The sequence below is a fragment of the Lucilia cuprina genome, chromosome 2, assembly GCF_022045245.1.
Source record: "Lucilia cuprina isolate Lc7/37 chromosome 2, ASM2204524v1, whole genome shotgun sequence".
Lineage (NCBI taxonomy): Eukaryota > Metazoa > Arthropoda > Insecta > Diptera > Calliphoridae > Lucilia > Lucilia cuprina.
Window position 1 is genome coordinate 31,452,015 of NC_060950.1, and position 24,330 is coordinate 31,476,344.

The 24,330-nt window shown below is 30.1% G+C and overlaps 1 protein-coding gene across 1 annotated transcript in view; it reads left to right on the plus strand.

Moving 5' to 3' along the window:
* The first annotated feature begins 261 nt into the window (after positions 1-261).
* LOC111675537 (odorant receptor 22c) overlaps positions 262-24,330 on the plus strand; it is a 29,743-nt gene continuing 5,674 nt past the window's right edge. The window contains exons 1-5 of the mRNA XM_023436314.2: positions 262-592; positions 894-1,080; positions 5,907-6,097; positions 8,571-8,752; positions 23,668-23,769. Coding sequence (XP_023292082.1) covers positions 262-592; positions 894-1,080; positions 5,907-6,097; positions 8,571-8,752; positions 23,668-23,769 — 993 coding nt within the window. The remainder of the gene's footprint in view (positions 593-893; positions 1,081-5,906; positions 6,098-8,570; positions 8,753-23,667; positions 23,770-24,330) is intronic.

Sequence of the window (24,330 nt, forward strand, 5' to 3'; positions counted from 1 at the left end):
TGTCTGTGTATTTAAATTCGTTTAATAACAAAACCAACAGCAGCAGCAGTAGTGTTAGCAACAAACAAATACAACTTTGAAAACTAAAATATATGCACATACACAGCTACAAATATTTTCAAACAAACCTTTAGACAATAGTAACAACAATAACAACAACAAGGAAAAATAATAATACAAAACGTGAGTACTACTCGTGTACTTGTAGAATTAAGCGACAAAAACAACAACGTCAACAAAAATCAAAACATTTATTATATAATGTTTGATTTTCTTCAGCCATCTGTTCCAATATCAAAAAGTTTTATGCGCATACCACGTATATCCGGTATTATATGCGGCATTTGGCCCCAACGTAAACATTCCTGCATAAAATTACTATTCTTTGCCTTCAATGTCTTTGTAGTAGCATTGGGTGCGGTCGGTGAAAATCTATATGGTTTTATGTATTTAAATGATTTAGTTAATGCACTAGAGGCCTTTTGTCCTGGCGTTACCAAGGCCATATGCCTATTAAAGATGTTGGTCTTCTTTGTTTTTAATCATCGCTGGTATCTGATACTTGAACGTATACGCACAATGTTAATGGCAGGTTAGTAAGGGAAATTTAAAATATACACATGAATAGACATACGAATAGATACAAAGATTATCTGGTGTAGTTACCTGTATATAGATAAGTATATTTTCGTATGTTAATTACATTTTAATTACACTTTACTCGTACAATTTCAAATTTCACTTGCATTCTGCAGATAATTAGTTATTTCGTAATAATGACTTTGTTCACAACCTTATATTCTTGTTCTTGCTTTCGCTGGTGTTCTGATCTTTTGTGCCGGTAATCCCAACGACGTTGGTCTTCTGCTGTTTTGCTGTCGGCTGCCATCTAGAACAACATTGCAAGGAGAAAATGCAAATTGTAGAGAAGTTGGCCTCAATAGCCAGCATCTTTAGTTTCATTTTACTAACCAGTGGAAGTTTTACAAACATGTCATTTAACCTGAGGCCTTTGTTGGCAAATATGATAAGACATTTTCAAGGTCAGGATATTGTTAACGTTTTGCCATTCAATATTGTGTAAGTAATTTATCGAACAATAAATTTAATAATAGGATTCAAGAAACACGTGTGCAAACTTGCATATTTGCACAAATGTCTATCTATAATATCTAGAAAAGAAAATTTAGTTTTAAGGCGATCAAATGTATCAGTGTGGAAATAAAATCGATACAATTTTTGAAAAGTTCATTATAAAATCGAAAATGCATAGATTGCACAGTTAACAAGATTTATATGAAAACCCTTAATGTTAATTGTTTAAATTGAAATTTACAAAAAAAAAAAAAAAAAAAATCTATAGAATTTTAATATTTAAAGAACTTTTCTTAACCCCCCGTGCGTATGATGAATATTTGTTGTCTTGTACATTAATCAGCTACACTTATACGCACTGTAGGTTAATTTTAAACTTATTTCCTGTTTTAATTTAAGTGGCTAAAGCGACGCGTTAATGCCGTTAGCCAAATGGAATTTTAATTTAGTGGTTAAAATGCTTTTAGTATATTTTAAGCAAATAATGTAGCAATAAGAATAAATTATTCCATAATATATTTTGAATTGATTTGCCTAAACAGTTTATTGAAAACATTAAATTTGTTTTGCATTTCAGCAGCAAACCCCAAAGGCGGAGTAAATTTTTGTTTAACATATCATTGTTAGAGGATAAAAGCCACAAATAAATTATTTTTTATATAGAAAATCCAATAATATTGAATGTCATTAATTATGGAAAATATTTGCAATTTATTTATGGGTTGATTAAATATTTTATTGTACTTTTAAAATATTTTTTTTAATTACTAATAGACGCCAACATAAGGTGAACAAAAGTGAATAGCTTCTATTCGGAATTAGATGCTTACTATATTATTCAATTATTCCGGTTTTTGTCTTATTCGGATCATTTGACAATCAATTATTTCAGGTTTTATGTTAACCGCTTAGTAATTGAATAATTAAAAATCGAATAAAAGGAAACATTATATTATTGCTTGTTGAAACTGTTTTATGTCCGTTTGTATAAAAATTCTCCTAAGAGCATTTAATATAAAAATATTAAATTTTATATAAAATACACAGTTATTTTACTGTTGATAGTGATTTTCTATAAAAACGCTGAAACACTTGAACTTAATTTTCAATCATAGAATTTAGTTTTCGGGAAATATTGCTATTTAAAGTTTATATATAATACTAGCCTTTTGTAGCCAGCGTTGCCGGCTATAAAAGGCTAGTATTTCAGGGGTAAAAAGCAAAGACAATCTTAAATCTATAGATTGTCTTTGCATTTTACCCCTGAAATTAATATGTCGAAATCTACATTCAGACTATATAATTCAGTACAACTTTTACAAAATTTACCAAAACCACACATTTTCTTAATTTTTAAAATTCTTTGGGCTTGAGTGGTAAAAAAATTAGCAACAAAGCAAAAAATATTAATACTTAAGATTTCGGAATTTTAATAATTTTCTCCTTTAAAGTATTTAAACTCTTAAAAGCATTTGAAAAGGCACTTCACAAAAAAATTGAGAAAGCTAAAACCAAAATATTTTGTCTTTAAGGAGCCTTTACACGATCACACTTTACGTTCGTAAAGCCTAATGAAAAAGTAAGATGAAATTCCATCCGTATTTCAAAACAGATAATAAAAGTCGTATGATTTATACTTATTTTGTTTACACGATTTGTATAAAACAATAACAAAGTAAGTACTAATTTTTCCCCTTTCTGATTTATGTTTCAAAAAATGCGCATTAATGCTTTCCAAGTCAGTTTTGAAGTATGTGGTAATTCATTTTTTTATGAAATTTAATAAAATTTTTATAGTCGTCTTTTTGGCCTTACGATGAAGGTCAAAATTGTCCATACATCATACATATAGCTATAGTTATGGTGAATGACTTTACCATATCCTTATGATCAGGCTTCATTTACCTTTTACTTCCATTTAATGTTTCCTACAGGAAATGACTAAACTCCCTAATTGACTTACATTTGTGGAATAAATTCTAAGTGATCATAAATATATTCACCAATTTTAATATTGACCGGTTTATATTTGACCGTAGACCCTCTTTGAGAAAACTAGTTTTTCATAATTAACTTACCTAAATCTAACTAAACTAAACTTAAATTTGTTTACTTACTAAGTCTTTTTATACACACCATCAAAAAAGATGGGGGGTATATTGATTTTGTCATTTCGTGTGTAACACATAGAAATATTGCTCTAAGACCCCATAAAGTATATATATTCTGGGACCTCGTAAGATTCTAAGACGATCTAGCCATGTCCGTCCGTCTGTCCGTCTGTCTGTTGTTGGCACGATAGCGTCCACAAAATAAGAGATATTGAGATGAAATTTTCCCAAAATATATTTTATTGATCAGAAATGTTTGGTATTGAAAATGGGCAAAATCGGTCAACGATTTTACATAGCCCCCATACAAATGTACCCCCGGAATATTGTATAAATAGTTTGAAATATTCACAAAATTTCGCATAGGTCAGTTTTTTGATATCTCAACAATAATTCTGCATTATGGCGGACATAGGACCATAATTGGCCCTACCCCCCATATAACGTCCCCTTCAGAAAATGACTTTAACGCTCATTACTCTCTTAAAAATACAAGTATAGCGATGAAATTTGACGTAAGTAAGTTTCTTACTAGCCAAAATCTCTCTATGAAATTTTATGTGGATTGGTCCATAATTGACCCTACCCCCCATATAAGGGTCCCTTCAGAAATTACTTTAACGCTCATTACTGGCTTAAACAAACGAATATAGCGATGAAATTTGATATATGTAAGTGTTTTTCCAGCCAAAAAATTTTTATGAAATTTTATGTGGATCGGTCCATAATTGACCCTACCCCTCATATAAAGTCCCTCCATAAAATTACTATAACGCTCTTTACTGGCTTCAAAATACGACTATAGCGATGAAATTTAACAGTTTTATACTAGCCAAAATCTCTTTACCAAATTTCCCAGATATAAGTTTTATACTAGGCAATATCTCTTTACAAAATTTTATGTGGATCGGGCCATAATTGACACTACTCCCCCCATTAATTTTTCTTTAATGCTCATTACTGGCTTAAAAATAGGATTATAGCAATGAAATTACACAGAAGTAAGATTTATACAAGTCAAAATTTACCAAATTTTAGTGGATCGGTCCATAATTGATCCTACCCCCCATATGAGGTCCCTTCAGAAAACGACATTAACGTTAATTATGGGCGTAAAAATACGAATGTAGCAAAGAAATTTGACATAAGTAAGTATCTTAGGAACCAAAACCTTTCCATTAAATTTTATGTGGATCGGTCTATAATTGACCCTACCCCCATATACGGTCCCCTCCATAAAAATACTTTAACGCTCATTACTGCCTTAAAAATACGAGTATAGCGATGAAATTTCACAGAAGTAAGTTTATCACAAACCAAAATCTCTTTACCAAATTTTATGTGGAACAGGCCTTAATTGACCCTAACCCCAACATAAGGTCCCTATCAGAAAAATACTTTAAGGCCCATTACTGGCTTAAAAATACAAGTATAGTAATAAAATTCGACTCAATTAAGTTTCTTGCCAGTCAAAAACTCTTAACTTAATTTTATGTGGATCGAGGTTTAACTGACCTACCTCCATATAATGTCCCCATCAAAAAAACGAGTAAAGCAATGGGCTAAAAAACGAGTAAAGCGATGAAATTCGATATAAACCTGACCTGTAGGAACCAAGGTCGTTCTACAAAATTTTACGGAGATCGGTCTATAATTGACACTACCCCCATATAAGGCACCTTCAAAAAATGACTTTACTGGCTTAAAAATACTAGTAGAATTATGAAATTCGACATAAACTAGTTTCGTGTAATCTAATATCTCTATCTCTTCCATAGGAACCGAAATCTATCTATCAATTTTTATATGGATCATTCCATAATAACACCACCACCCCCTAGAAAATGACGGGAAAAATACGAATACCGCAATGCAACTCGACATAAAACAACTTTGATTTAAAATCTCACTACCATATTTTATGATTTTAATGCTCCTTAATGGCTTCAAAATACAAGTAGATCGATGAAATTTTAAACAAATAAGGAACAGAAATCTTCCTACAGACTTTTATGAGAACTGGTCCATATATGTATGTATAAATACCCCTACTCGCTATAAAAATTAGCACTGTCAATAGTAAAACCCCCATTAATGGACCTCTTTCAAATGTTATATTCAAAATATCATTTATATAACAGTGATTTGATGGTGGGTATAAAAGATTCGGCATAGCCGAATATAACGCTCTTACTTGTTTTAATGTTTAAAATCTAAAGTTACTTTTATTAGATTATTTTATTTTTTAAATTTCTCTTCCAATTATGCTAAAAAGTTCTACCTTTATACTTTATAAAAACCTTAAAACAAATTTTGTTTGCCAGTAAAATTATTTACTTAACGTAAAAAAAAAAACAAAAAATTTAACTAAACATTTTCAATCTCTCTAATTAGTTTCTCAATGCAGGTTGTCAGTGTATAAGTGTATATATGTGTTACATGTGTACACATACATACATATATACTAAATATTTTGCCTTTACTAATTAGTTAAAAAGCATGTTAGTACTTTGTGTACAATAGTTATATAAATATAAAATTTAATTAATTTAAAACATATAAAATTAATCAACATATTTAAGCAAATATTAGAAAATTAAATATTTTAAAATGTAAATTTAAAAATTAAAAAAAAATAACTTAATCTTTAAATTTTATTTTATTACACACCCATCAATATTACTTCTACATTTCGTGCAGCATACCGGAAATGTTTGTCAATTATCCATATTATCCGGTGACATATTTCGTTCTAACCTTATCCGGTGCCATGACAGTTTTTACCTTTAGTTTTGTGGATGGATTTTTTGTTTGTGCCTGTATGTATATGTGTGGTATATTTCGAATGATTCAATATGACATACGCACAATATTTGATGAATTGAAAGGAGGTAAGTAAGAAAAAAATTTTGAATTGAAATGTTATAATAGAAATAAGGACAGAATACAAAAAGTATGATAAATTTATGGATTTTCTGCTTCTAATTTCAAAACTGATAAAAAAAATTTGTATGCATACAAAAGTTATGTTATTTTTTAGGTTTTTTCTCTCGTTTTCCTTTGTTTTCCTCCAAATTCAATGTTGTTTAAAGAATACAAACAAGTTTTAACGTGTTGCCAATTGACTTACTTATTCAGGAGGAAAAGGAAAGAAAAAACAGATATGAGCCGGCAGTAAAAGTTGATACAAGTTTTTCTACTTAATTTTTGTTTTATTTTTGTTGATGCTTTTAACACCATCATAAATTTGTTGGTTTTTATAAAGGAGAAAAATATAAAGGACCCATGAGGTGGAAAATAACGAATTGTAGAGACGCTATTAAACTTGTTTAAAAAGTAAATTAAGAGAAAATCAAAATTAACCCTTAGAAGTATAAACCTTCAAAAATTGACAGTTTGTAAATATATATTAATTTAAAAATAAAAACAAATTAAAATTTTTTAAATTTAATTTTTCATAAACTACAAAATATTTTTCCTACATCAACTCTATATCAATCAAATATAAATATTTCTGCCCCATTCCGTCAACTTTCATTATTTAACCAAAGCTTTATATAACTTTCAGCTGTCTGTCACACATATAACAAACAACACACATGCAATCTTTGCTCACTGTACAGAAATTCAATCATCATCAAAATATCTTGCAACATTAATATTTTAGCAAAATATGATTAATTCTAACAACGATTACTTGGTAATGACTACAATAATGACTCTCAATGGGACATTATACTCTCGTCATATTTTTAATTAAAAGTATGAGTAGATTAACACGTGTAACTACTATTTCTAAATATTCACTAAGAAAGTTGTGATGTTATCTAAGTTTGACGTTAACAGTTTCAAAAGCGAAAAGAAAAAAAATCAATAGAAGAATATTATATTTAATTAAGTTACGTTAACTTGACCTTTAACTAATATAGGATTTAGCAATCAATTACTAAGGGTATAAATAAAATTAAATAAATATCTTAATAAACAACATAATGGTGATAAAATGTGCGACATAGGTACAGTAGGCGTGGCCTTTCCATGTAAGTACAATTTAGGTTCAGAATATCTGAGAATATACAACACACGTATTTCTTCAGAGTATAATTGCAGTAGAATGCTTATGTAGCACCAACCATTCAAATGTAATATACACTGAAAATAATTAATAATTAATTAATAGCATAAAATGTAGGAGTCGTGGCAGGTATATTTGGGATACTATTAGGAGCAAAATCTTAAAATTTTGTATTAATTAGATTAAAATCCATATTAAAATTTTGTTTGTGACATCATCATGACAGCATCGCTCCTATGAAAGAAATATCGAGCTAGAAACCTCAAAAAAGTCGGTTTTTATTTATTTATACATGACGGAAGGCATGTAGTTTTCAATCCAGGCATAGATAATTTTAATTTTCAAGTAGCTTTCACCCACACGACCTCTCTGTGGACTTTCTATGGATATTGTTTTTGTTTAGTCTAAGGATTTGTCTATGTTATGTTCTAGTCAAAAACTGTATTAAGAGGTAATCTATGGGCTGTACTATGTACAATTCTAAGAACTAGTATATGGTCGATAGTATGGATTTGTCTATAGAATAGTCTATGAATCAGGACTAGTCTCTTTTAATATACTCACCATCAAAAAATATTGGGGGCTTATCGTTTTTATCATTTCCTTTGTTACGCATCGAAATATCCAACTTAGACCCATAAAAGTATATATATTCTGTGTTTTTATTAGATTCAGAGACAATCTTGCCAAGTCTGTCCGTCTGTCGATTGGGTACACAAGTTCATTATTGCTTCTACCCCCCCATATAAGGTCCCCTTCAGAAATTTACTTTAACATATAACTGGTTCAGAAATTAGATTGCAGCAGTGGAATTTAACATAAAGAGGATTTCTATGAGTCAGAGGTTCGTCATGGTGGAATATAACACACTTAATTCAATAGCATTTGCCTAGTTATGTGCAAATTCTTTCTATCGACTAGTCTATGAATCAATCAATCAAAAGGTACATGAACTTAGAACTAATTTATTAACCTATTTAGAAAATAGTATAATTACTATTGTAAGGACTAATCTATAAACTAATCTAAGGTCTAGTCTAAAGATTGGTTCAAGGTCAAGTTTAAGAACTTCACTAAGTAAAAAGACTGGTTTCTTAGTAAGAGAATGGGCTACGGAATTGACTAAACGCTTGTTAATTGACTAATGTGTCTAAGGTTTAAATTATGTCCTAGACTACTCTATTGAATTGAGTTACACCTAAAACAAAGAGTTAAATTTTCCTTTTCTGGTACGACTTATTTTGAAAAATTAAACATAATTTTTATGGTATTTTTTTTTTCTTTTTTAGGTGAAACTTCAAGTTTGGCACAAAATCAACGTTTTCGTTTGCAACTGACTGCAGTAGTTAAACGTCATAACGCGATCATCGATTTATGTTCGGATTTTGCTAAAAACTTTACTCTTATCATTTTGATGCATTTCCTGTCGGCAGCATTAGTTTTATGTTCGAGTATTTTGGATTTAATGTTGGTAAGTGAGTAAATACATATTGGCTAAGAACACGTATGTACAATGTACATACAAACAGTAGAAGAAAGTTGGTTAATTTACAGAATTTTTTATTTTTACTTTATCCTTTTTATATTCAAGTGTTATTCTGTGTATTTGTGTGTGTAAAAATCCGCATTTTATGGTTGTCTAACATTTTTCTGGTTTTAGTTCATCTTAAGTAGAATTTTTTATATCTAGCTTTTTGTATTTAGTTTTTTGTATAAGTATCAATATGTACTTATATTAGAGCAATTTTTTCTACTTCTTTCTATAAACTTTATTAGATTAACTTTTTTTACATTTTCCCTCACTTTAATTTAGAAAGTTAATTTTAGCCATTTCTTTACACATTTTTTATTAATTTTAAGTCGTTTTGAACAACAAAATAAAGTAGAAGCAATTTTAAATTACTTTACTTTTATATTTATCCCATTTTATGTTTATTGTTAGTTTAAAGTTATACTTTGAGTGCTTTTTTATATAAATTAGCTATTTGTTGTAAATTTTAGCGAAAAATAAAAAAATAAGATTTTGCCCCACATAGAGTAAAAAATAGGAAAATGCAACAATTATAGTTTACTTAAACAGATAACTTTAAATAAAGAGTAGCAATTAAAAATTGCATTAGTTTCACAATTAGTTCTAGAATACATAATAATAACCTATACTCTTTCTACTTTGAACTGGTTCTATGGAAATGTTATGAAGTTACTCGTTTTATGAAATGCTTTTGGAAACAGTTCTTTCATCAACGATTTTTTTTCCAATTTTTATACCCACCATCAAAAAAGATGGGGGGTATATTGTTTTTGTCATTCCGTTTGTAACACATTGAAATATTCATCTAAGACCCATAAAAGTATATATATTCTGGGTCCTTATTAGATTCTAAGACGATCTAGCCATGTCCGTCCGTCCGTCTGTCCGTCTGTCTGTCTGTCTGTCTGTCTGTCTGTCTGTTGAAAACACGATAGAGTCCAAACAGAAGTAGCTAGCGAGCTGAAATTTTGCACAGTTACTTATAGTTGACTCAGTTCGTTTGGTATTGAAAATGGGCAATATCGCGTCCACGATTTCGCCTAGCCCCCATATAAGGCCCCCCTTAGAAAATGACATTATCACCCATAACTTACTAACAAAAGCATCAATAGCGATATAATTCGGCACAAACATGTTTTATGGAGACATTAATATTTTCGTAGAATTTTATAAGGATCGGTCAATAATTGACCCTACCCCCCATACAAAGTCCCCTTCAGAAAATGACTTTATCGCTCATAACTGACTAACAGAAGCAGCAATAGCGGTGTAATTCGACAGAAACATGTTTTATGGTGACATAAATTTCTTCATAGAATTTTATAAGGATCGGTCCATAATTGACCCTACCCCCATATAAAGTCCCCTTCAGAAAATGACTTTATCGCCCATAACTGGCTAAGAGAAGCATCAATAGCAATGAAATTCGACACAAACATGTTTTACGGGAACATAAATCTCTTCGTAGAATTTTATAAGGATCGGTCCATAATTGACCCTACCCCCCATACAAAGTCCCCTTCAGAAAATGATTTTATCGCCCATAATTGACTAACAGAAGCATCAATAGCGGTATAATTCGGCACAAACATGTTTCATGAGGACATAAATCTCTTCGAAGAATTTTATAAGGATTGGTCAATAATTGACCCTACCCCCCATAATAAGTCCCCTTCAGAAAATGACTTTATCGCTCACAACTGACTAACAGAAGCATCAATAGCGGTGTAATTCGGAACAAACATGTTTTATGGTGACATAAATCTCTTCGTAGAATTTTATAAGGATCGGTCCATAATTGACCCTACCCCTCATATAAAGTCCCCTTCAGAAAATGACTTTATCGCCCATAACTGCCTAACAGAAGCATCAAGAGAGGTTTTATTTGGCACAAACATGCTTCATGAGGACATAAATCTCTCCGTAAAATTCTATAAGGATCGGTCCATAATTGACCCTAACCCCCATATAAAGTCCCCTTCGGAAAATTACTTTATCGCTCACAACTGACTAACAGAAGCATCAATAGCGGTGTAATTCGGAACAAACATGTTTTATGGTGACATAAATCTCTTTGTAGAATTCTATAAGGATCGGTCCATAATTGACCCTACCCCCCATATAAAGTCCCCTTCAGAAAATGACTTTATCGCCCATAACTGGCTAAGAAAAGCATCAATAGTAGTGAAATTCAGCACAAACATGTTCTACGGGAACATAAATCTCTTCGTAGAATTTTATAAGGATCGGTCCATAATTGACCCTACCCCCCATACAAAGTCCCCTTCAGAAAATGATTTTATCGCCCATAATTGACTAACAGAAGCATCAATAGCGGTATAATTCGGCACAAACATGTTTCATGAGGACATAAATCTCTTCGAAGAATTTTATAAGGATTGGTCAATAATTGACCCTACCCCCCATAATAAGTCCCCTTCAGAAAATGACTTTATCGCTCACAACTGACTAACAGAAGCATCATAGCGGTGTAATTCGGAACAAACATGTTTTATGGTGACATAAATCTCTTCGTAGAATTTTATATGGGATCGTCCATAATTGACCCTACCCCTCATATAAAGTCCCCTTCAGAAAATGACTTTTATCGCCCATAACTGCCCTAACAGAAGCATCAAGAGAGGTTTTATTGCACATAAACATGCTTCATGAGGACATAAATCTCTCCGTAAAATTCTATAAGGATCGGTCCATAATTGACCCTAACCCCCATATAAAGTCCCCTTCGGAAAATTACTTTATCGCTCACAACTGACTAACAGAAGCATCATAGCGGTGTAATTCGAACAAACATGTTTTATGGTGACATAAATCTCTTTGTAGATTCTATAAGGATCGGTCCATAATTGACCCTACCCCCCATATAAAGTCCCCTTCAGAAAATGACTTTATCGCCCATAACTGGACTAAGAAAAGCATCATAGTAGTGAAATTCAGCACAACATGTTCTACGGGAACATAAATTCTTCGTAGAATTTTATAAGGATCGGTCCACAATTTGACCCAACCCCCCTTACAAACTAGTCCCCTCAGAAAATGACTTTATCGCCCATAACTGCCTAACAGAAGCATCAAGAGAGGTTTTATTTGGCACAAACATGCTTTATGAGGACATAATCTCTCCGTAGAATTCTATAAGGATCGGTCCATAATTGACCCTAACCCATATAAAGTCCCCTTCGGAAATTACTTTACGCCCATAACGGGTTAAGGCAGCATCAATAGCAGTGAAATCGGCACAAATATGTTTTACGGAAACTTAAATCTCTTTTTTAGAATGTTTATAAGGTTAGTCTATAATTGACCTATCCCATATAAGGTCCCTTTCAGAAAACGATTTAATGCTCATATCTACCTTAAGAAGCAGTATATATGACAATAATATTCGACATACAAAAGTTTTATAACAACTAAAATCATTTTCATAAATTTTATAAGGATGGGTCCATTATTGTCTGACCCCCCCAAATAAGGTCCCCTTTAGGCAATGAATTCATCGCTCATTACTACAAAATTCTACATAAACAAGTTTCGTGCGAGCCAAAATCTCCCTATCAATTTTTAAAGGATCGATCCTTATAATCCTTATCTCCCATATAAGGTCGCCTTGACCTTTTAATGCTCATATCTGCTCATAACATATATATAAAGCAATAAAATTCGACATAAAAAAGTTTTATAGGAACTAAAATCATTTTCTTGAATTTAATGAGAATGGGTCCATAATTGAACCTACCAAGGTCCCCTTCTGAAAATGATATTAAGACTTATTACTGACTCAAAAATGTGATTACATCAGTAAAATTCTACATAAACATGAATGATTTGATGGTGGGTATATAAGATTCGGCATGGCCGAATATAACACTCTTACTTGTTCATTTTAGGAAATAGTTTTAGGGAAGTTCAGAGAACACATACCTTTTACTTTAAAACAATTTTTTTGGCGTTTTTTATACCCAACATTACTATAGTTAAAAGAGTGAACCGATCCTTATAAAATTCTACGAAGAGATTTATGTCCCCATAAAACATGTTTGTGCCAAATTTCACCGCTATTGATTATTCTCTTAGCCGGTTATGAGCGATAAAGTAATTTTTTAGGAGGCTTTATATGGGGGCTAGGCGAAATCGTGGACCGATATTGCCCATTTTCAATACCAAACAAACTGCATCAACTATAAATATCTGTGCAAAATTTCAGCTTGCTAGCTACATCCATTTGGACTCTACCGTGTTTTCAACAGACAGACAGACATGGCTAGATCGTCTTAGAATCTAATAAGGACCCAGAACATATATACATTTATGGGTCTTAGACGAATATTTCAAAGAGCTCAGTCCATAATTAACTTAAGCTATATTCTAAATATCACCCGGATGTGTATAGGGGAGCATTCCTTTTACCGTATATGTTAGACGTTTTATAACACTCTAACTTGTTTAGTTTCGTAATGATCGTAGACCTCAAATAAAGCCTAATTCAATAAAAATGGTAGTTTTCTTTCAATTTATTTTTAAAAGAATTCAAAAAATTTTTTCTATTACGATGAATTTTAATAAAGTTCAAAAGCTTTTGCTAAAGTTTATTATACGCTTATAAACAACGTTACAATCAAATAGGTTAAAAGTTCCGACTCGTTTATTTATCACTTTTTTATGTTTCTTCCTTAATTACAATATCGTATCGACTTTATAATCAGTCTAAAAAAAGAGAAATTCAAAGAAAATCTATGAAATGGCTTAATAAAAAAGGAAAATAAAAAATTAAGACAATTTTCGTATTTTCTTTATATTTATTAAATAAGTTTAGGTACTAAACATTATACAATTTTCTTAGGACCAAGTTAAGGATTTAAAGTACAATAAATATATAAGAAACAACAAAAAAAAGCACAATAATAATTGTCAGTTCTGTTGACATAATCTTCCTTTAGCATTTCAACGAAATCGAAAAAAAAGACATTCATGTATTTATTTATGTTTAAAAATGAAAAAAAAAGTATCAAACAGACAGATAGACAGACATACTTAGTATATCAGTATATCACTTGTTCGGCCTTGATTGGAATGAAGGTGAGTGATACATTTTCCTGCAACAGTGCAATTTCTTTTATAGCACGTGTTAAAAATAATCAGAAGAAAAAATTGTAAATGTTCATTCACCATGACAAAAAGTATCTCTTACAATCAATATTTTATTGTCAAACTGACACTGAGAGAACTAGACAAATGTTAATGGCGCTGAAAAAATTTAATTTCATTAAAGTATTTATTTCAAATCAATTTAGAGTTTTAAAAATAAATGGCCATGATTAGTATTTTTAAGCGAAGGAAACTGTATTTATAATAATTCTTATGGAAAGTGAACAACAAAATAAATATAACAATGAAAGTGTAAAAGTTTTCAAAAAATTTAGTGCTCTTTAAACAGCAACTTTTTTGAACTAAGTCTATTCAGCGAAAAAATTGAAAGAAGTTTATAAAGATTTATCTAAAAAAAAAGAATTTTATACATAAATTATCAAAAGTTTATTTTCATATAAAAAACATTATAAGAGACTTTTTTCTGTAGAAAATTGTATTTGAAAAATTAATCGCCGTATAAAAGTGCTTCCGAAAGACAATTTCTAAAAGAAACAAGTGATAGTGCTATATTCAGCTGTGCGGAATCTTAAATACCCTTCACTAGCAATCTAATTTTTAATAAACTATCTATTTTTTGGATAACTCGACAAACGTTTTGTTTCCGTAATGAGCGTACTAATATTTATGCATGTGTGGTGTCATGTAGATGTCAAAAAATTAGATGATTTGTGTATTTACAATTACATTACTGTCGACCATTTTTCCGACGTCAATAAAAAATTTTAAAAACAATGTTGATTACTATAAATCTAAAGTATTATCAATATTAGGTCAGTTCAAAAGCATTTTAGCAGAATGATCTATGTATCTATAAACAGAACATATCCATGCCGAATTTTAACAAATTATTAACATTTAATAGTGAATTATGTGGTATTCAGAAAATAAGCATTTTTGTCAAATTTTATCCCGAAAACTTTGATTGTCAACTTGAGTTTAAGTATTTTTCGGAGATGAACCTTATGGGAGGTGTGACCAATTATGGTCCAAATGAAAAATTTTTTAGAAATTTCAAGAAATTTAAGTTTAACCCAATTTATTTATTAATCAATAAAATATGTACGTTTAAGTGGTTTTCGGAAGTGAACCATATATACCAACTATGACCAATAATGAACTGATCAGGACAAAATTGATAGAATGACTTAGGTGTACACAAAATATATGCAAGTCGAATTTTATCCTGATAACTTTATAATTTAATGAAATATATGCGATTAAGTGATTTTCGTGGATCATATATGTGATCTATAACCATTAATAGACCTATGCAAGAAAAACTTCGTAAGGTGATTCATCTATGGGCAAATCGTTGAATTTTATCGAAATAGTATAAGTAATCAATAAAATGTGTGCTTTTAAGCTATTTTTGGAAGTGGACATTATATGTTGGGTTTAAGATGAATATATCTTGGTGTTACACACGGAACGACAAACTATATATACCCTCTATCAACACTAATGGTGGTGGAGGATGTAAAAAGTTTTTTTATGAAAATAATTCACTTTAAATTTATCAATCGATGCGTATTTGTGTGCTGAACATAAGAAAAATAAAAATAGTTAGTTGCATATTACTAAAGATCAATATGTTCATTACCATAGAATAGGTATACATAGAAATGAAAGTGAGAGTGACAGAACCTAAATCTGCTGTCAAAAACCTAAGTAGTGGGAGTGTATTAGTTGAAAAATGTATAACCCAATAAACACCAATTCTATCGTTTAAGAATTTTTTTATATTAATTTGATATTAAATTTCGATATTTTATGTAATAATGGTTTTAATTTGTTATTTTTATTAAATTTCAGTTGAACAATTCAAGAACGATTTTAATTAAAAATTATTATAAATTTGAAATAAACTCGTTGTGTTTGCTGGGTTGGACCAATATTGACACTTGAAAATAATATTAAAAAAATAAATACAATTGAAAATTTCGTTTTTTTTCTAAAAATGTTTTCAATATTTTTGTGGCAAAAACACAACTTTTAACAATGTTTATTGCTGAAGCAGGGACTATTAGGCCATAGGAATTGTGTAAATGCTTGAAATAACGCTTAGTATAAAAGATTATTGTTAATTTCAATGCATCCCAAATGCAGTTTAAATACACCCTACACCACACTTTTGGAAACGGTATTTTGATTATATATTGAAGTTAGTAACAGTTGCGTCAATGCAATGATGTTATCCGTCAATAAAATAAGACTTTAGAAGCGGTATATGCTATACAAGAATAGGATCTTTACAAAATTCGACTAAAAAAATTTTATATATACGAAAATGTTACTGTAAATTGTTATATTGAGCAGTACATTTATCAATTAAGCAAATACGAATCTCTTAAATATAATTTCTAGATTAAAAACTACTATATAACTTATTGCAACTTACTCGCAATGTGTACTTTCATATTTTTGTTATATTATGTAAACAAAAATTATAAGACTCATACAAGTGTATTAAATTCACACAGAACTTGTACATGTGTTAGAGTAATATTTCTTACTCTCAGTAACACTTCTATTTATTTTTCTATGTTCATTACCGTTTTTCCGTTTTCCATTTGGAAGTCAATGGAAAACCACAAGCACATTTCAGTACAATGACTATGTATTTGGTAAATATTCATAATATTCTTTAGATTTTATTTAAACCAACTTCTAAACTGTTCTTAAAAAAATATACGTAACAGCAGGTGGGTTTTACAAAGAAAAGCAAGAAATATCCTAAATAAAAATATGACCTAAACAATTACAAAATATTCCTGGAAAATAACAAACAACCCACATACACACCAATACACTACCATTTCTTAATCAACCAAAAAACTTCAAAATGTACTTGATTACTTATTTACTTTAAAAAGAAAGTAAAAGTTAAGTAAAGTATCCATAGAACCACAGAAAAAAATAACAATTTAAATAAGTAAGAGTGTAAAATTCGGCTACGCCGAATTATATATACCCATCATCATTTATCATCAATGCAGTAATGAGCATTTAAATAAACTCTTAAAGGGGTCTTGTAAAATTTGCTAGAGAGATTTTGGTTGGTATAAAACTTATTTAAATCGCATTCCATATGTGGAATTTCATAACAAACAAACTTAATTTATAGAGAACATTACTTCGTAGTTTTATCATACCTTCTTTAGAATTCTATCGTGCTTGCAAAAGTCTGACAGACGGGCACGGTTAGATCGTTTTAGTATTAAATAAAATCCTAAAATATGTAAAATTTTGTAATTTTAGTAAAAATATTTTAATGCGTTACAAACCTAATGACAAAAGCAATATACGCCCATCTTTTTTTGTTATTGGGTATAAAAAAGAAAAATGCCTTATATTCCAATTTTACACATCATTAGCTTTTTCGAAATAAAGGCAAATGGTATTTATTTATTTTGTAAAACTCAATTTAATTTAAAAGATAACAATTAAGAGATTAAAAATAATAATTTACTTTTTTCTCATCTTGTCTTCTTTCTGTTTCCTCTCTTCTTAACTCAAACACTTAATGCCACACAATAATTTTTATTTCCGCCCATTTGTTGGTAATGCAAACAATTCTTGCATTTTTTGCTACGCTTAATTTTTACATTATAATTTTTACCTTTAGTATCACCTTCATACTCCCAGCTGAGATTGTGCGAATAAAAAAACTAAATTATATAAAATAAAGACACGCTAAATAAATATACTCTTGTAGTAGTATTTGATTACTTTTATTATGTTTTATTTCATTTTCTGTGTACACTTGTTGGTTTGTCGTTTTTGGTCTTTTTTTCTGCTGTTTTATATTTAACCTAATTTTTATGAAGGAAACACAAATAGCAGCAACATGAACATCAGGGATGGGTATAGGATTTTTTTTATTCAATATATAAACCTTTAAAATATACTCTTTCGAAGTAACTTTCTTTAGAATATATTGATATAGATGCTTCTACAGAAAATATCTGCTATATACAAAGAAAATATTAGAAAAATATCTGTTTAAGCGTACATTTGATATATTTAATCATTACTAACTAAATTAAAAGTAATCTAATTTGTCAGCTCTCCCATACCTGTTGCAATCATACTGTCATACAAAAATATATTCTTGAAAAAACACGCACGTGTAATAAAATTCATATTATTTATACACCATTTCTTTAATTTCTATACTATACTTGTCTAACTGTATGATATTGGGGTTATCCGTTAGAAGAACCCCGTTTGAATCAGAGTGATCTTATTAAATAATTTGCTATTGTTACTCAAAAGTAGTTACTCAAAGTAAATAGTTATATCGTACATATTGCATCTTATCCGCCTATTACTTATTAGTGTATACTATGTAATTTAGAAGAAAATATCCTTTAAGCGTATTTTTTTAAAATTAAAGAATCTTTCATCTAAAAAATGTTTGCGATTTAAAAACAAAATTGTTTCTAAACTATGTAGAATTGGAATTGACCACATGGTAGTATGAGTAAAGATGAATGGTTATAACAAGTATACTCAATTATTTTTATTATTTTCCAAAATAATTATTTCTAAATCAAGCAGAATTTGAATTGATAATATGTGTAATGTTCATAATTATTTAACAAATATACTCAAGTTTTACCATATTTTTTTTAAGTGTTTTAAAAAAATTCATATTTTATATACCCACTATCAAAAAAGATAGAGATTATAATGATTTTGTCATTCCGTTTTTAACACATCGCAATATTAATCATAGACCCATTAAATTTCTTACTAAATTATAAGACGATTTAGCTGTCCGTCTGTCTGACTGTTGAAAGCACAAGGCCAAACGAAAGAGACAGAGGATAGACATTTTACAGATATATTCCCTATATATAATTGGCCCTACCCCTCATATATAGTTCCCTCCAAAAATTACTTTAATCTTCATTACTAACTCTAAACAAGTATGAATGTATAGTCGGGCGTAGCCCGACCTACACCTGTCAGTATGTATGTTAAAAATGGGAATTATTTAAAAAAATAAAACATTTGGTTTGTTTTTTGAACTTTATTTCGGAATATTTTCACTTTTTTGGCAAAAAAAAGAGATTTTTTAAGGGGGCTCAAAGGGGAGTAGGGCAAAATGTGGCCCTATCCTTAAAAATGTTGGTAGGGGAAGTTAAGTCTTCTTCATTATTATTTATGTAGAATTTAAAAGTGTTATTAGTGTTTGTAAGTGAATTTTGACTTTTAAGTCATTTTCTGAAGGGGAGTTTGTATGGGGTATAGGGTTAAATGAAGCCCGATCATTACAAAAATCGGTAGTGTCATTTATAGTTCTATAAAACTAAGTTTTGTTGACTTTTGTTAACATAATAGATCATTTAAATTAATTATAAGCTAAAAGGCCCTATTTGAGGTGTACGGTTGTATGGGGGCTAGTCGAAATAATGGACCGATTTTAACCATTTTCCTTGGGCCAAAAGAAGCGTGTGTGCCAAATTTCATCCAATTATCTTGAAAATTGCGGCCTGCACCTGGCGCATAAGGTTTATATGGACAGCCAGCCAGCCGGCCAGCCAGACGGACGGACATAGCTTAATCGACTCAGAAAATGATTCTAAGCCGATTGGTATACTTTAAGACAAATATTTTTGTATGCTACAAACATCAGCACTTCCCCACTAAAGTGGTGTAGGGTATAAATATGTGTTTACATGCAGAGATAAACATGGTTGTGGTAACAATATTTTAAGAGCAACATATTATGATTATATTTTTTATTTACCATAATATTGTTAGTTATACATGATTATATTATTATCCACTGTGATCGAAATGTTGTTAAAAAATATATATCGAAATCAAATATATTTTGATTACTGAATCAGTAAAATTACAGTTTCTAAAAAAGTAAAAACCTACATTACACGACACGATTTACCAATTTCAATTTGATTCACAAAAACATAACTACATTATTCTATACAAAGTGAAATACTTATACAAATAATGTTACAAACCAAATGAGAATTATTTCAACTCATTTTGTTGTTGCTTAGAACAACACATACACACACAAAATAATATATGTGAGATTTGCGGCTTAAGTTGTAGCGCTGAAATTCGACATAAGTAAGTTGCTTTTGAGCATAAATCTCTCCATCGAATTTATACCCCCATATAAGGCTCTACAGAAATTTACTTTAACGCAGATTACTGGCTACAAGTTTTTTATAATTCAAAATCTCATAATAATATCAATATAACTATTAGGTCCTTTGATGGTGGGTATATAAGATTCGGCATAGTCAAATATAACAATCTTACTTGTTTTCAATTCGAATTATTTAGAAATTTTAAAATAAAGCCAGCAAAAACTCGATAATAGCATGTATTTACATTCCGTTGAATTCCTGCCGTATTGGCCTTATTTCATAGTGGTCTTTTTCAACTTTGTGAGCTTTTGTGATGACTCAGTGTGGCAATTTACGTATATGGAATTTCCGGTCTAGTATACGTGCGTTTTGCACAAGTACTGACCATTATTGACCCGTTTCTTCACTTCCGAGAACATCACTTCCGTTTACAACCACGCAGATGGGATGGCCTCTGTTAATTCGGCAACAGTACCGAGAGACATAACCGGTAGACCGAAGTACGAATCCAGTAATAGTAAGATTAAGACTTTGTTCTTAAGAGAGCACATTGTGGTAAATCTGAACATGCCTAGACAAGGAAGAAAAATTCATTAGTATCATTTGCATATGATACCTTTCATCTATAATCTTTCAACCAAGTACTCTTCTTATTCATCCGACACAATCATAGAAAACAACATTCAACCCCTTCATTCATTCAATGTTGGTGTTAAATGCTGTCATACATTTAACACCAACTCATTTCCAATGCTTATTCCCATAGTCACTCCTCTGTGACACCGAACTTATCCCAAAGTATATACTTTACTGTACATTAGTCTTTTCATCACAAGTCACTTTTCCCGCAAATTTGAGTTTAAACCACAAACACTACGGAGATTTCGAAGAAACAATTACCAACTGACCAGGCAGGATATAGTCCTGCGGGCAACTGTCCTCCCATGGTATTACATTATGTGGTTCTCTGATTCGACCCCATGTCAAATCATTCCAAGGAAAGGCTGAGGATACATTTGATCTTTACGTAGCCCTTTTTTCCAAGGGATTGCAATAATATCAAGATGGGGTCTTTCTTCAAAGTACATACGTTGTATTTGATTTTTTTTTTTTAATTGCACGCTTGCAAGTTTTTTTCACACATTGTGAAAACCAGCATTAACTAACGAACAAGAATGAATGTAAAATCATTTTTTTGTTTTTGAAAGAAATAACCTTATAAGTGATTTGTAAACGAGCGTGGTAAGTAGGGTAGAAGGGGGACCATATGCCACTTTTTTCTTGGTTCGGATACTTAGATATGTTGGCGTTAGTTTTATTCCTTTCAATCCTTCTTAAGACATCCTCATGTACATATTTTTTTAACTTTTCCGCACTGACCAAAAACGGCGATACCGCCCATCCATGGGGTAAATACGCCAACGGGATTAGTAAAATAAAAGAAAAAAATACAAAAATAAAAACTTATTTTGCTGTTTTATACTTTAATTCATTAAACAAAGTATAATAAACCAGATATTTATTGTTTCTTCACAAGACTTAGCAAAAAAATTAAAACAAATTATTACTGATTTTTTCTATATTTTAACCAAATTTTGTTCTACATCACAATCATTACATATATTTGGCGCATGTGCCCCACGGGCAGTTCTGGGGTTTAGTTTCAATTTTTTTCGGTCTTCAAATTATATTATCGAAAATATTATGTCTTATTGTTCACTATTATTGACGTTCTAATACTGACCAATATATATTTTCTATCACAAAAACTAAAAAAGTTAGCACAAAAAGTTCACACAGTGAAATATTTTCAAAGCCATTTGAAAAACAATTAATCATGTCTGCCTCCCATCATATGTAAACTTAATGTTTCAATTTTTCAGGGATGATAGATAATCGATAAACGAAAACAAAATTTGATAATGCGATAAAATCGATTACTCAGTTTTCATGTTATTCACTATTGGCAGATGTGCCCCTATGGCATTAATCCCCCTTCTACCCTACTTGTCTCCAATAACATCATCGTGTTAAACAAATTATTAAAATGCTAACGAATAAGTAGTAAAAAATGGGATTTTTACCTTTACTACTTTTAAATATAAGTTTTTGATCGGTAAATAAGAGAATAACTTTCAATGTTTATAAGCAAAACATTTAAAGCACTCTATAATACAAACAACATAATAAATCTAACGTTACTGACTGGCAGATTTATCATCCCACAGCCTAAACGGTTGAAGCTAAAGAGCTGAAATTTGTACAGGAGATTGGTCTCACACGGAATACATCCACTAAGATGGGTAAAAAGGGTAAAAACGTATAAATTCGGTAACTTTATATCTCCTTAACTAGACAAGATGCAAAATCAGTAAAAAGCTTATCGTCGTTCATTTAAAAGGTAAGAGGACAGGTGTCTGGTACTTTTTTCGAATTCGGCCCCTTTAGGGGAACAAACGGGTAAAAACTGCATTTTGGTACTTATGCACCCCGTGTATCTTTTAAACCAAAGAACATACTTTTGTCCTTTTTGCAATTTCTATAATATTGAACATAGAAGCATGATATTAAGCATGTATGGCCTGGATTAAGTAAGAACCCATAAAAGGGGATATTTTGATAATTTTTAGTTCCTCAAAAAGTACTTTTTGAAATATGTATAATATTGAACCTATAAGCATGAAAAATTTACTTTTTGATTTTTTTGCATAATATTGAACCTAGGAATGTGAAATTAAACATGTAATGCAGGGATTACGTGAGAACCACAAATAGAGAACATTTTTGTACTTTTCGTTCTTCAAAAGGTACTTTTTTAAATTTCTATAATATTGAACCTAAAAGCATGAAATTTAGTATGTAGAGCCCGGATTACGTGAGAACCCTTAAAAGGGGACTTTTTGGTACTTTTATGTTCTTCAAAAGGTACTTTTTAAAATTTCTATAATATTAGACCCAGAAAGATGAAATTAAGCATGTATGTTCCTGATTAAGTGATACCCTATAGAAAGGGACTTTATGGTACTTTTGGTACGTTCTTCAAAATGTGCTCTTTGAATTTTCTAAAATATCGGTAGTACAACATTAAAAAATAGAGATATTAACACAATTGCCTATAAAACGGCTCGCTAACAAGGTAGCGGGTTATAAGCTAGTACATAAAAAAATGTTTTCGCTTATTTTGTTAAATTTGACCATTTGTTTATATTTTGTCTTTCATTTGCCTAGAAATGGTGTTTTATGGTTTTGTATTAATTTATGTTCTTAATACTTACATATTTGTATACTACTATCATGGTGGTCTTACAAATAAAACAATAAAAAATAAAATATAACTAAAAGCAATAACAAACAGAGTAATAATAATACAGAGCAAAACATAAACAATAAGATGAAAATTATAACATTATCAAAACAAGAAAACAAGTCAGCAAGATAAATAACAAAGTTTTAACTTTTTCTCTCTCTCTCTCTTTTTTGTTTTATGTTTTTCTTACCATCATTTTGTAATTTGTATTACAACATGTTTTCGTACTGATGTGTTTGTTAACTCTGTTAAAGAATTCTGCTTCGTTGGGTTTGTTAATTTATATTTTTTATAGTATTGCGGCATTGACGCAACTATTTTTATATTGCATTGGAGGCAGTTATATTAGTGAAAGTGTAAGTATAATTTATTTATTTTCTATTTAGATGTATAATTGTAAAATATACTTACAGACATATAATATTATGTATAATTGTGTAATTAAAACATTTTCAATTATATTAATGAATCAAAATTTTATGTTTTATTATAAGAAATTTAAATTTAGAACTTTAATTATAACTTTAATCATAACATTCCCATATTTACCTTCCGTTTTTTTTTTTTTTTGCAAAGAAAGAAACAATAGTTTTGTTTCCTTTACTCGACCTTGATTTTTTTTTTGTAAACCTAAAAAACATTTTTGATAATAACATCCCCATAGCTACAAAAATGCAAAAAAAAAGTAATAATAAAAAGCACCAGCTCAACATGAAGAGCACATAACACTCATACACACTTAAAAAAGCAACAAAAAAAGAGCACATAACGGAATTAAAACAATTACATTCACTCTTGTATTCTTAAGCTTAAAACGTGATTTTTCTTCTAGTACTTCTGCATGACAATATTTTAATTACTCTACGGCAGCTACATATACACATACATATGTATATATACTCATAAAAACAACATGT